Source organism: Rhinatrema bivittatum, chromosome 5 (genome assembly GCF_901001135.1).
Source record: "Rhinatrema bivittatum chromosome 5, aRhiBiv1.1, whole genome shotgun sequence".
In the NCBI taxonomy this organism is placed as follows: Eukaryota; Metazoa; Chordata; class Amphibia; order Gymnophiona; family Rhinatrematidae; genus Rhinatrema; species Rhinatrema bivittatum.
Genome location: NC_042619.1, coordinates 165,243,065 through 165,255,761, shown reverse-complemented (window position 1 = coordinate 165,255,761; position 12,697 = coordinate 165,243,065). Strand labels below are relative to the sequence as shown.

Here is a 12,697-nt window from a genome sequence, read left to right as displayed (position 1 = left end):
GGCTTCAGAACTGGACTTACACTTTTCTCTGGCTTTGAGTGGAAGATGGGTCCCAGACTAGTTCTGGCAGCTTCCACTGAAATCAGTGCTAATTATAAATTATTCTAAAACTGCCCTTTCTATCAGTTTAGAGAGAAAAAGGAGTTTGACTTTTATATAATTCTCAAGGCAATTTGCATTCAGCGAAGGCCTTTTAAGTAAATGCTTAACTATCATCTGCTTAAAATTGAGTGGAAAGAAGCCTTTTTAAAAGAGGTGCTGATCACTGCTGCTGGGTTTTTCCAGTTATTTTCCCTGTAGAATGAACTACCTGCAATGGGCACAGGTCTAGCATACAGGTAGATGGGCAGATCTTAGTCAAAAACCCAATTTCCTGGGTGGAATTTTACCCCCTATTGAATTGGAGCTTAAATCTGCATGAATTTTTTGGATTTTATCAACAAAATTTAGCAAAATCTTTACAATACATTGTGACAAATACAAGGCAGACAGGAGAAAAGAAGAGAATTAGAGGGCAGACTAGTGTTGAGTAGTTTTCTCTAAATTGGGGGCATTCTTATATACCTGTATTCTCTGGTTTGTTTAGTTACGAAGACTTTACTAAAATTCAAAAACATAAGGCCAGAACAAATTGGGCTGCCAGTCCTTTGGATGATGTCCCTCTGAGAGCCAACTCAGGGATTTCTCCAGCCCCCATAACACAGAATAAGGAAACAGTACTTCATTTCAACATGTGTTCCCTAGCCATCATATCCTGGATGTTGAACTGAAACTAACATGTTCCTTTAGATTATCAAATGATGTGAGTCAGGTTCTACAGGCTACTAGGAAAGACTCCACGAGGAGATCTTCCATTTTTGCATGGAAGAAGTTTGCTATTTGGTTTGATGTAAAAGCCCTAAATCTTTTCTCCTGTTCTACAAAAAATCTGTTTGAATGCATTCTTAATATCTCAGCATTAAATTCTTCTACGCTGAAAAGAGCAGGATTGTGGAGGTGATCATATCTGATGATCTTAAGGTGGTCAAACAGATGGATAAGGTAATGGCAAAAGCCAGAAGGATGCTCGAGTGCATAGAGAGAGGAATGGTCAGCAGAAAAAAGATGATATTGCTCCTCTATAAGTCCCTGGTGAGATCTCATTAGGAATATTGTGTACGATTCTGGAGGCTATATTTTCAAAAAGATATAAACTGGAGTCAGTCCAGAGGGTTACTATTAAAATGGTCAGTGGTCTTCATTCTAAAGCATATGGGACAGACTTAAAGATCTAAACATATACTATAGAGGTAATGGGGGAATAGGGGAGATATGATGGGGATATTTCAATGTCTCTAAGATATTAATGCATAGGAGGCAGGCCTTTTCAAATGAAAAGGAGGATCTGGAACTGATGGGATCATGAAATGAGTTGAAAGGGGGATAAATTAAGGAGTAATCTAAATAAATTGTTACAGAGATGATAGTAGATGCATGGAAGAACTTCCCAGTGGAGACAAGTACATTATCAGAATTCAAGAAAGCATGGAAGAAGCATCAGGGGATCACTGAAGGAGTAGTATGATTGTAGAGATGAATCATCGTGGGTAGGCAGACAAAATAGGATGTATGTTCTTTTGCTGCTGTCATGTTTCTATGGTTGGAAGACAAACTGTTAAGGTTCACATCAGTGCAATTGGTGCTTACTACATCATATAGAATGTAAGTACATCTCTCTACACTCTTTAATTGCCTGATTCATGCAGGTTTTTTTTTTTTGTGATGTCTGCTAACAGGTACCTGCAATGTCTTGGGATCTCAACATGATGCTAACCCAATTCACAACCTCTTTTTGAGTCTCTGAACTCTTGTGCACTGAAATACCTGACCAGAAAAGTTGTATTTATGTTGACATTCACTTCAGTGCACAGAGTTCATTAGCTCCAGGTTGTAGTGTCTTACTCACTTTATACAAAGTTTCATCATAAAGTGGTTCTGCACATGTCTTCTAAGTTCCTGTCTAAGGTGGTATTGGATTTCCACCTTAACGAGTCAGTCATCCTTCCAACATTTTTCCCCAGGCTTCTTGTCCACAATGGTGAATCAACCTTATATAGCCTGGATTGCAAGAGGATTGTGGTGAAACCTATTAGTGTAGCTGCATTTAAAAAAAGGGTTTAGAGAAGTTCCTGGAGGAGAAGTCCAATAAACTTTTATTATGGTGGCGTTGCAGAAATCCACTCTACTCCTTGGGATCCTGCCTGGATTGGCCACTATTGGAAACAGGATAGGAGGCTTGATGGACCTTTCCTGATCTTGTATGGCAAATCTTATATACTTATGTAGTGCCTTAACCTTTTCTCTGGATCATATTAAAGCCCATAAAATTTTCACTCAGATTAGGCTTTTGTTTGATCCAAATAAGCCTGGGATTGCTGTAGTCAACCAAACACCGTAATTGGGTAGCAGATGGCAACTCCTTTTTGTTATGCCCAGGCAAGCCTAACTCTGGCATGTTAAGACACATCATTTTAAAGCCATGGGTGCATTGGTGGCCCACCCGAGATGGAGGAGATTTGCAAGGCTGCAACATGGAGTTCAGTGAATACATTTGTATCCAGTTGCTGACTCCCAATGAAACAGTAAGTTTGGTCAATCTATCCTGCAAGAAGTCTTTGAAGAGTAGAACCCAACTTTTGATCCCTTGTTTCCATTTTTTATTGGGCCGGGTTTCCTCTCCCTCCCATCCCCAAATACAAATTGAGATACTCCAACAAAAACAGGTTCTTTACTGGTTGGTGTGTTTTCCCATTTTTTTTGTTGAAGGTCATCCTGTAGCTAGGGATTCTTTCCTGCGGGAATTTCTATCCTGCTTGCCCTCAGAGAAAGCAAAGTTTATTACCTGTAACAGGTGCTCCCTGAGCATAGTAGATACGTCCACACAAATCATCCACCTCCTCAATGAGTTGTCTGCCTAAAGCCTATATATAGAATTGAACAGAACCCCACCCAACGACAATGACATGAGACATTCTGCACATGCTAATGGAGCATGAAGAAAAGCTCTAGAAGCTTCTTCAGAAGAGATATGTCCTGGGCTCCGTTTGATGACATCACCCACTTGTGTGGACTGGTATCCTGCTGTTCTTGGGACACCTGTTATAGGTAAGAAGTTTACTTTTTTTCAGAAAGATCATGAGTGGCAGCCTGTGGTACAGAAACCAACTTGGGAATTAAAACAGGATTACAGTACAGAAGAAAAGAGCACAGTGCTACTAGTAGGTCATGGGGCTGATTCTGATACATGTTTTCATGCCTTTAAATGATTATAATGTCCAGTTTGTATAATTACATTTCATATATGCTAAAGATTTAAAACTTTGGTTGTACTTTCCAATTAACATGTAAGTTGATAATGCAGAAATTAATTTTTGTTTTTGTAGGGAATTGTCTGATTTTGATAAAGATGGTGCGCTGACATTGGATGAATTTTGTGCTGCTTTTCACCTGGTGGTTGCTAGGAAGAATGGTTATGATTTACCTGAAACACTGCCTGAAATCCTAATGCCCAAACTAAAAGACTTGAATGATTCAGTAGGTATGGTTATAAAATATGTGATGGTATTTATGCTCATATATGACTGAAATTTAAAAAATGATGGGTTTAATTGTAACTCAATTTGCTGAAATTATGAAAAGGTGAGACATCAAATGAATAAATAGAAATGAGGTATACTTATACTGTGTACTGTGTACAATTCTGGTCACCGCATCTCAAAAAAGATATAGTTGCGATGGAGAAGGTACAGAGAAGGGCAACCAAAATGATAAAGGGGATGGAACAGCTTCCCTATGAGGAAAGGCTGAAGAGATTAGGGCTGTTCAGCTTGGAGCAGAGATGGCTGAGGGGGGATATGATAGAGGTCTTTAAGATCATGAGAGGTCTTGAATGAGTAGATGTGACTCGGTTATTTTCACTTTCGAATAATGGAAGGACTAGGGGGCATTCCATGAAGTTAGCAAGTAGCACATTTAAGACTAATTGGAGAAAATTATTTTTCACTCAACGCACAATAAAGCCCTGGAATTTGTTGCCAGAGGATGTGGTTAGTGCAGTTAGTGTAGCTGGGTTCAAAAAAGGTTTGGATAAGTTCTTGGAGGAGAAGTCCATTAATGGCTATTAATCAATTTTACTTAGGGAATAGCCACTGCTATTAATTGCATCTGTAGCATGGGATCTTCTTAGTGTTTGGGTAATTGCGAGGTTCTTGTGGCCTGGTTTTGGCCTCTGTTGGAAACAGAATGCTGGGCTTGATGGACCCTTGGTCTGACCCAGCATGGCAATTTCTTATGTTCTTATGTTCTTATTGGTTATACCCTTAGGAATTAAATACAAAACTGAAATATTATAGGAAAATTGGTTCTTACCTGCTAATTTTCATTCCTGTAGTACCACAGATCATTCCAGCCTCCTGGGTTTTGCCTCCCCTCCAGCAGATGGAGTCAGAGAAAGTTTTACTGACACTGCTACTTAAGACGAGGTGCCTCTTGCAGTCCCTCAGTATTAATCTGTACCCAAGCCAGAAATATAAAGAAGAATCAAGTAACTATGCCTTCTCCCCTAAATGAACAGGGGGAAGAGGATAACCATAAAACAGGCAACAGCAAAACGCTCCCACACCAAACACCTGTATGGGATCAACAAACCCTGTGCTTCTTCATAGACCATACAGCAAAAACAGACAGATCAAGCGGACTCTCCCAATACCCTTCGCTAATCAAGGGCAGGACTCTGGACTGATCTGTGGTACTACAGGAATGAAAATTAGCAGGTAAAAGCCAATTTTCCTTTCCCTATACATACCCAGATCAGTCCAGACTCCTGGGATGTACCAAAGCTTCCCTAAGTAGGGTGGGGCTGGGAGAGTCCTGCTCGCAGCACACTTGTGCCAAAATTTCCAGCCCCCAGGGACTGGACATATAAATGATAATATCTGGCAAAGGTGTGCAATGACTTTCATGTAGCTGCCCTACAGATCTCCTGAGGAGAGACTAACAGACACTGCCCAAGAGGCTGCCTGAGTTCAAGTAGAATGCGCCCAGAGACCTTCTGGAATCAGGCGACTCTGACAAATATACATGGAATTAATCGCCTCTTTCAACCACTTCGTAATAGTCACTTTCAACACCTTATGCCCTTTCTTGGGACCGCTCCACAACACAAAAAGCTAATCTGACATGCGGAAATTATTTGTGACCTCCAAGTATCTCAGCAAGGCTCGTTTGACGTCTAGGCGACGCAAATCTCTAGTGTGCACCGCTGCCGGATCTAAGTTTGAGAAGGATGGGAGCTCCACCAACTGATTAACGTGAAAGGAGGCACCACCTTGTGCAAGAAAGAAGGCACAGTCCGCAAGAAAATCCCCTTGTCCAAGATTCTCAAAAAGGGCTCCCTGCAGGACAGAGCTTGAAGGCCGAAAATCCTGAGCACTGAACAGATAGCCACCAAATAGACTACTTTCAAAGTGAGATCCTTTATAGTCGCATGCCACAGAGGCTCAAAGGGGGGTGCTCCAAGGCTCCGCAAGACCACATTAAGGATCTAAGACAGGCACATCTGTTGATTGGGATGGCGCAGGAGCTTCACACCCAGAAGAAAATGGACGTCTGGATGTGCCGAAAGCAATATGCCACGAACCTTGCCTCGGAAACAACCTAGCGCCGCCACTTGAACCTTAAGTGAATTGAAGGACAGCCCTTTTGCCAAAGCATCCTGAAAGAATGCCAAAATATGGTGCATAGACTCTCTTCTGGTGTCCATCTTCCGGCCGGAACATCAGGAATCAAAAACACTCCATACCCTTGCATAGGATAGAGAGGTGGAAGACTTCTTAGATTGCAAGAGCATAGCAATGACCGTGTATGAATAACCTTTTTCCTTCAGACACCACCTTTCAAAAACCAAGCAGCTAGACAGAATTGATCTGCCTGATCGAAACAAACTGGTCCCTGACACAGTAGGTTCGGTAGATGGGCAAGCAAAAGAGGACCGTCCACTGCTAGGTTGATCAAGTCTGCAAACCATGGACACCATGGCCACTGTGGTGCCACCAGAATCACTGGTACTGGACGAACCTCTGTTCTCTGGAGAATTTTGCCCACCAGAGGCCAGGGAGGAAACACATATGGCAGGACCAAGGAAGCTACTCCCTCTGCTCCTCTTTCTCTCTGCCAACTAAAGAAATTTATTTATTTAACATTTTTCTATACCGACCTTCAAGGTTGAATACCATATCAGGTCGGTTTACATCGAACAAGGGTAGATCAGTATAACATAACGTAACATAAGGAACAACTTTTTATAATTAGCAGAGACAAAAGCAGAGAAGCAAAAAGTTACATAATAACAAGGACCTTGAACTTGGAAGCTGATTCAGCTGGAAAAAGAGAAGCCTTAGGAGGGTATTAAATTAAATACATTGTGAAATGTCCGAGCCTGGTCTAGAGCTAGTTAACTTATTAGGGTAGCAAACTAGTATATGAGGTGAATATTGGAGGGGCGAAGTTCCATATTCATAAGCTGATTAGTTATCTAGTGAAAGTTTGATGGATCAGGGAAGGCTTGTAAGAAGAGCCAAGTTTTGAGTTTTTTTTTAAATGTTGGTAGGCACGGTTCCATTCTGAGTTCTGCGGGGAGGTTGTTCCAGATGGCTGGACCTGCTGTAGAAAAAGCTCGGTCCCTGGTAGAGATGAGTCGTGTGGCTTTAGATGGCGGGGCTTGTAGTGTTCCTTTGTAGATTTCTCTCATTGGTCTGTTGGAAGTGTGGAGTTTGAGTGGGAATTCGAGGTCGAGATGGAGGAGGTTATGAATTGATTTGTGAATTAGAGTTAGAGATTTGTGTAGAGCCCTGTGACTGACTGGTAACCAGTGTAGATTACGGAGGATGGGCGTAATATGGTCTCTCTGGTTGGTGCTTGTCAAAATTCTCGCTGCGGCGTTCTGTATCATCTGTAAGGGCTTGGTTGTTGAGCTGGGTAGGCCGGTGAGGAGAGTGCTGCAGTAGTCAATTTTGGCAAATATTAGGGATTGAAGAACAGTCCTAAAGTCATGAAAATATAGGAGAGGTTTGAGTCTTTTTAACACCTGAAGTCTGTAGAAGCACTCTTTAGTTGTGGTTTTGATCATATTCTTTAGGTTAAGACGCTTGTCTATAATTACTCCAAGGTCTCTCACATGAGTGTGGGTGAGAAGGTGTTTGTGATGGATCTGAGATGGGAGGTTTTCTTGGTTGGAGGAAATGAAGAGGAGTTCAGTCTTAGAGGCATTGAGGAACAGATTTAGACTGTTGAGGAGATTAGTGATGGCTTGTAAGCTGTTGTTCCAGAGTGCGAGGGATTTGTTAATAGAAATGCAGAGCCTTGGCATTTCAGATGGTCACCATTAAGTCCATACATGGGGTCCCCCACTGATAACAAATGAGGGACATCGCCTCCTCGGACAGCTCCCATTCCCAGGGATCCAGCTGCTGGTGACTTAGAAAATCCACTTGCACACTGTCCGAACCTGCTATGTGTGAGGCTGCCACATGCTCCATATGCTGCTCTTGGTGCATCCTTGGCAGTTGAAACAGGCAACCACTGTCGCATTGTCCGACAAGATCCTCACCAACTGGCCCTTCACCAAGGGCAGAAATGCTAGCAGGGCCAGACATACCGCCTGGCCGCAGAGGTCCTGGACCTTTTGGTGGACCACCCCGGGGCCTCCTTGGATGCACCCCGATGTGCAACCTTCCTGGCTTTAAAGGCCTTATGGAGCAGGAGAACAAACTCAGCAGAAAATGAAATCGACAAATCTGAAGGATCTCCAGGGTCCTCCTCATTGCCAGGAAGGCCCCCAGCCCACTGACGACCTCTCCTGGAGGCCTGGGGCTCCAGAGACAACAGGGGAGGGAGATCTGAACTCCCCTCCACAGCCCGTGCTGCCCCAAGACACGGGAGACACTGCCTGTGTCACCTGTGGAGCTCCGCGATGGCCCCTCCCCTCCAGGGAGGCATTGGGAGCAAAGATCGGTGTGGGAAAGACACGACCATGTGTCCCTGCAGGAAGAACAGGACACCCTAAACGAGGACCTCCCCCCCCAGTTGAGCACCGCACGGGAGAGAGGCCGAATGAGGCAGGGGAGAGAAGAAAATAAAAGCTCTGATGTTGGCTGCCAGACAACGGGATCAAAGAAATGTGAAAATGCACTGTCCCCGAAGGAAAGAAATGAACCTCTCACTGTAGATGCTGTATTTTGTTTTTCAAACTTTAACAAACATTAACGAACAAAAGGAAAAAAGGGGCACTTTCCTTAAAAAAGCAGCAGCAGGCTCCTGAAGAGATGACAGGCTGTGAAGATCCCACAGGGTGAGTGATCCAGGACCCCCGGGTATCAGCCCTGTCCAGCCAGGGATCCGAGCAACACAGTGTCCCCAATCCCCCTGCTCTCAAGCCTCACACACCAGAAGGGATGACCCCACCAGGGTCTAACAACCTTCTGGGAGGCGCTGACAGAAGCCTATGTGCCCTTTCTATTTTTTTTTTTTTTTTGTTAGTCAGACTGCAGGTTTTGCACCTCCACCATCTGCTGGAGTCAGAGAAATACTGAGGGACTGCAGGAGGCACCTTGTCTTAAGTGGCAGTGTCAGTAAAACTTTCTCTGACTCCATCTGCTGGAAGGGAGGCAACATCCAGGAGTCTGGACAGGGAATGCTTTTTATCTGCATGGGTTTCTTAATTACTCCATATGTGAGCAGACATAACACTGCTCTAGTATTGTCAGACCCAACTGTATGTGATGACTTTCTCTGTCCTTTTCTTCAATCCATTTCTTGACTACTTGGTTGAAGGTTCCCCTTCTAGATACTAATGGTTTAGTTAAGATGCTTGCTTCTCTGCAGGTTTTCTGAAAAGCATTGTAGTTACACACTTTTATTGAGAAGTTACAAGTAAGAAAATTTCTCCATGGACAAGCAAGAGAAAGTCAGCTGCACAAGTGTGAAGATCATGCTATGGTGCCTTGTCTGAGTGTACTCTCTCTCAAGCTCACAATATTCTGAGTATGCACAAGAATTTGCACATTGTCGTTGCCACGAGTCCCTCAGTCTTTTCTCATTCACTTAGTGGTCAATTTTTCATCTTTCTCACTATGATTTTTTTGGGGTTTTTGACTGCAAGTTTACATTCTTTCCTTCAGTTTAGTTCATTTATTTTATTTCTTTGTTTAAGATGTTTCAGTCTGGACCATGATGCAGCCAGTGCGGCCCATGCAGGAAAATGTCACAGAGCACCCAAAATTACAATGAAAAGAAGCTCAAATACAAGCTTTTTTCTCCCTCTGAAAAAGAAGATTCTAGATACAAAGGGCTGATACCTGAAAGGTCTAAGTCCAGAAAGGACAGAGATAGAGCTTCCCTTTCCTACAGCTTCATTAGAGGCAAGGATTTCCTGATTCATCGGAGCCAAGTTCTGAGAAGAACAGTTTTAAAGCTACATCAGGGCTCAGCAATCCACTCTTAAAAACACTCAGTGTAGGAAAAATATTAGTGCTGTTAACATTATCAAGGTCAAAATCTTCTTTTTCACCAACGAGGATCACGGCCCCTAAGCTGGATGGCAGTGACCACTCTTCTCTGTGTAGATGTTTTACTGGTGCCAACAAGATCTTTTGCAGAAGATCTTCTTCATCTGCTAAATTATAGGAATCTCCTTCAATTTAAGTACCAGAGTTAGATTACTCATTTTGAATTTGTCGTCCTCTATTGCCACTTTCTTCTTTCTACTCATCTGTACTGAAATTATGGTTGGACCTTGTAAGTTCTTTTGCAAACAAAATACCATCTACAGTTTTCAGAACCTATTTTAGAAAGATTTTCAGAAAAGCTTGTTTGCATACTCTCCAGTCACTAATCGGTCATGGCCAGATTCTTCATGAGGATTTTATTTATTTAAAACATTTTATATTCCACAAATCAATTTCATTCAACATGGACTGCAATTTCAAATACATAGTAATTTTATATGAAACATTTAAAAGCAAAGATAAAAATGTTACAATAAAATCCCAACATACAAGATATCACAAACATAAAAACTGAAAAAATATAGCCCATAGTATGTTATATTAGCTCATATGTCCACTACAGTGCACATTGCTTGTCTACACTTGAGACTAGCCCAATGGCATCTCTGATTATGCTGGAATCAGCATCTACATCCATTGTCCCACAGGATATAAATCTCAGGATGACTCATCCAATTTTGAGTGGTGGATAAATCATTGACCCTTCTTCAAGGCCACAATTTTCATCCTCCACGGATTCAGCAGGTGCTAACCATGGACATGTCTCCACAAGTTTGGGAAATCCCATTTCAATGCACGTTGCCCTCAAGCCATGTGGACTCCTTACAGTTCCACACTCAGGCTGTGCTCAGAGCACTTTAGGCCTTCAAACCATGGATAATGTAGTCAGTACTACAGATTTAAACAGACAATCAGGTAACAATGTTCTACATAAACAAGCAAGGAGGAACAGGTTCCTTCAAACTTTGCAAGGAGGCACTCAAGATCTGGAAGTGGGTGAAGCTGAGAGACATGCATCTTTCTGCAGTTTATCTACCAGGGAAAAACATTATAGCAGATGCATTGAGTTGACTTCTTAAGCCTCACAAATAGTTTCTCCATCCCAGCACAGTACAGTTTCTATTTTGTCAATGGGAACTTCAGAGTTTACTATGAATCCTAGGGACTACTTTTTGCCTATCCTCTCAACCACAAGCTTCCTCTCTAGTATTCCAAATGATTAGCAAGCAAGACTATGGTGTCAGATGCATTTTCTTTGGAACAAATGGTTAAAATATGCATTCTTTCCAGTTCCTTTCATTTCAAAAGCACTACTGAAGTTAAGGACAGTCACAAAATTAATGATTTTCAGAGCCTTTTCTTGGCACTGACTAATCTGGTTTCCACGATTACAAAGACTAGCTGCAGCCCCCTATACACCTACGAATATTTACAAATCAATTCTCTACTTCACACCAATCTTCAATATCTAGTCTCTCAGCATGGATATTGATAGTGGAGTAAAGCACGTCATACCCTTTCCACTTGAAGTGAAACAAGTGCTTTTTGCAGCTAGAAGACCAGCTACCAGATGTTCGTATAACTTTAAATGGAAAAGATTTTCCTTCTGATGTGCTACTCATAAAAAGAATCCTTTTACATGTCCTACAGTGCCTCATGATAGGCTTCTAAGAAAACTAAAAAGTCATGGGAGAGAAGACAATGTCCTTTTGTGGATTGCAAACTTGTTAAAAGACAGGAAACAGAGTAGGATTAAATGGTCTGTTTTCACAGGGGAAACAGGTAAAGAGTGGAGTGCCTCAGGGATCTGTATTTGGACCGGTGTTTTTTAATATATTTATAAATGATCTGGAAAGGAGTGAGATGATCAGAAGTGTGAATGCCACAAAATTATGCAGAGTAGTTAAATCTCAAGCTGCCACTCTGAAGCCAAGATAGGCGCTCAGCTAGGTGCTTATCATGCCGCTTGGTTAGTTAAATATTCCACAGATTTCCCATATAAACTATCTATTACCAGATTCCACTCCTCAACAAATTTATCAGTATCGATCTTACCCCAATATTGCCTTGAAACAATGGTAGAGTGAGAACTCTGAATAGTTGTTACGGGACCGGGCCGTGCCCCGGTCCCTCCTCCTACCTCGGGGCCGGACCGGCCCACACGGATTCCTCTTCGGCCCGGTAGGCCCGACCAGCATCCTGCCGCGGCTCTCCCTGTCTGAGGGAGTCGCCGCCGACCCGATGTGCTTGGTCCCGCCCCTAGGCGCGTGCGCGCCCGGGGGCTGGAGCCTTAAAGGGGCCAGTGCGGGAAATTCGAAGAGGATGCCCCAGATGATGTCAGACACTGCAGGGTATTTAAACACTGCAGCTTGACTAAGACAGCGCCTTGCAACGAGGTTCACTCAGTCCCCTGAGTTGCTAGTTGCTGCGCTGGATCTTGGATCATCCCTTTAGTCTTCTGGCTTCTGACCTGGCTTCGTCTCTTGACTACGTCTTCAGCTTCCGCCCCTGGTTTTGGTTTTGACTTCTGACTTCTGGCTTCTGACCTGGCTTCGTTCTTGGACTCCGACTCCAGCCTCTTCCACCAACTCATGTATCCAGTACTTGCTGGCCCAGAGGATTCTCCTAAGTCCCAGCGGCTCGGGCTCTCACGGGCTCCTCCTGGGGGAGCCGTGAACTTCTAAGGGTGAAGATTCTTCCAGCCTCCTGGGCCCAGCCGTCCTTATCGTCCATCTCTTTGGCCGCTGCCCGGATCCTTGGTCGCAGAGGGTCCCGCCTAAGTCCAAGAGGTCCGGGTTCCTACGGGCTCCTCCTGGGGGGACCTTGGACTTCCAGTGGTGAAGTCTTCTCCGGAGTCTCTTCAGTGCCGCCTCCTGGCTGTGACGCTCCCTGTGGGTTCCCACAGTGAAACATCTGCAGTCTTAGCCGGCCCAAGGGTCCACGACCATAACAATAGTCCCCTTTAACGTAAGCCCAAATGACATAAAACATGATCAGACCAAGGAACAGTAACAAACTGTAGGTTAGAAATAACTTTTTGTGAAACAAGGCACTAGAAAGTTGGAGAAGATCTAATACTGTTCTTATATGCCCAA

The 12,697-nt window shown here is 43.3% G+C and overlaps 1 protein-coding gene across 1 annotated transcript in view; it reads left to right on the top strand.

Annotated features, from left to right (window-relative positions):
• Window positions 1-12,697, top strand: part of LOC115092384 (actin cytoskeleton-regulatory complex protein PAN1-like) — a 110,001-nt gene that overhangs the window by 66,794 nt on the left and 30,510 nt on the right. The window contains exon 3 of the mRNA XM_029603187.1: window positions 3,423-3,577. Within this exon, the coding sequence (XP_029459047.1) occupies window positions 3,423-3,577 (155 nt within the window). The remainder of the gene's footprint in view (window positions 1-3,422; window positions 3,578-12,697) is intronic.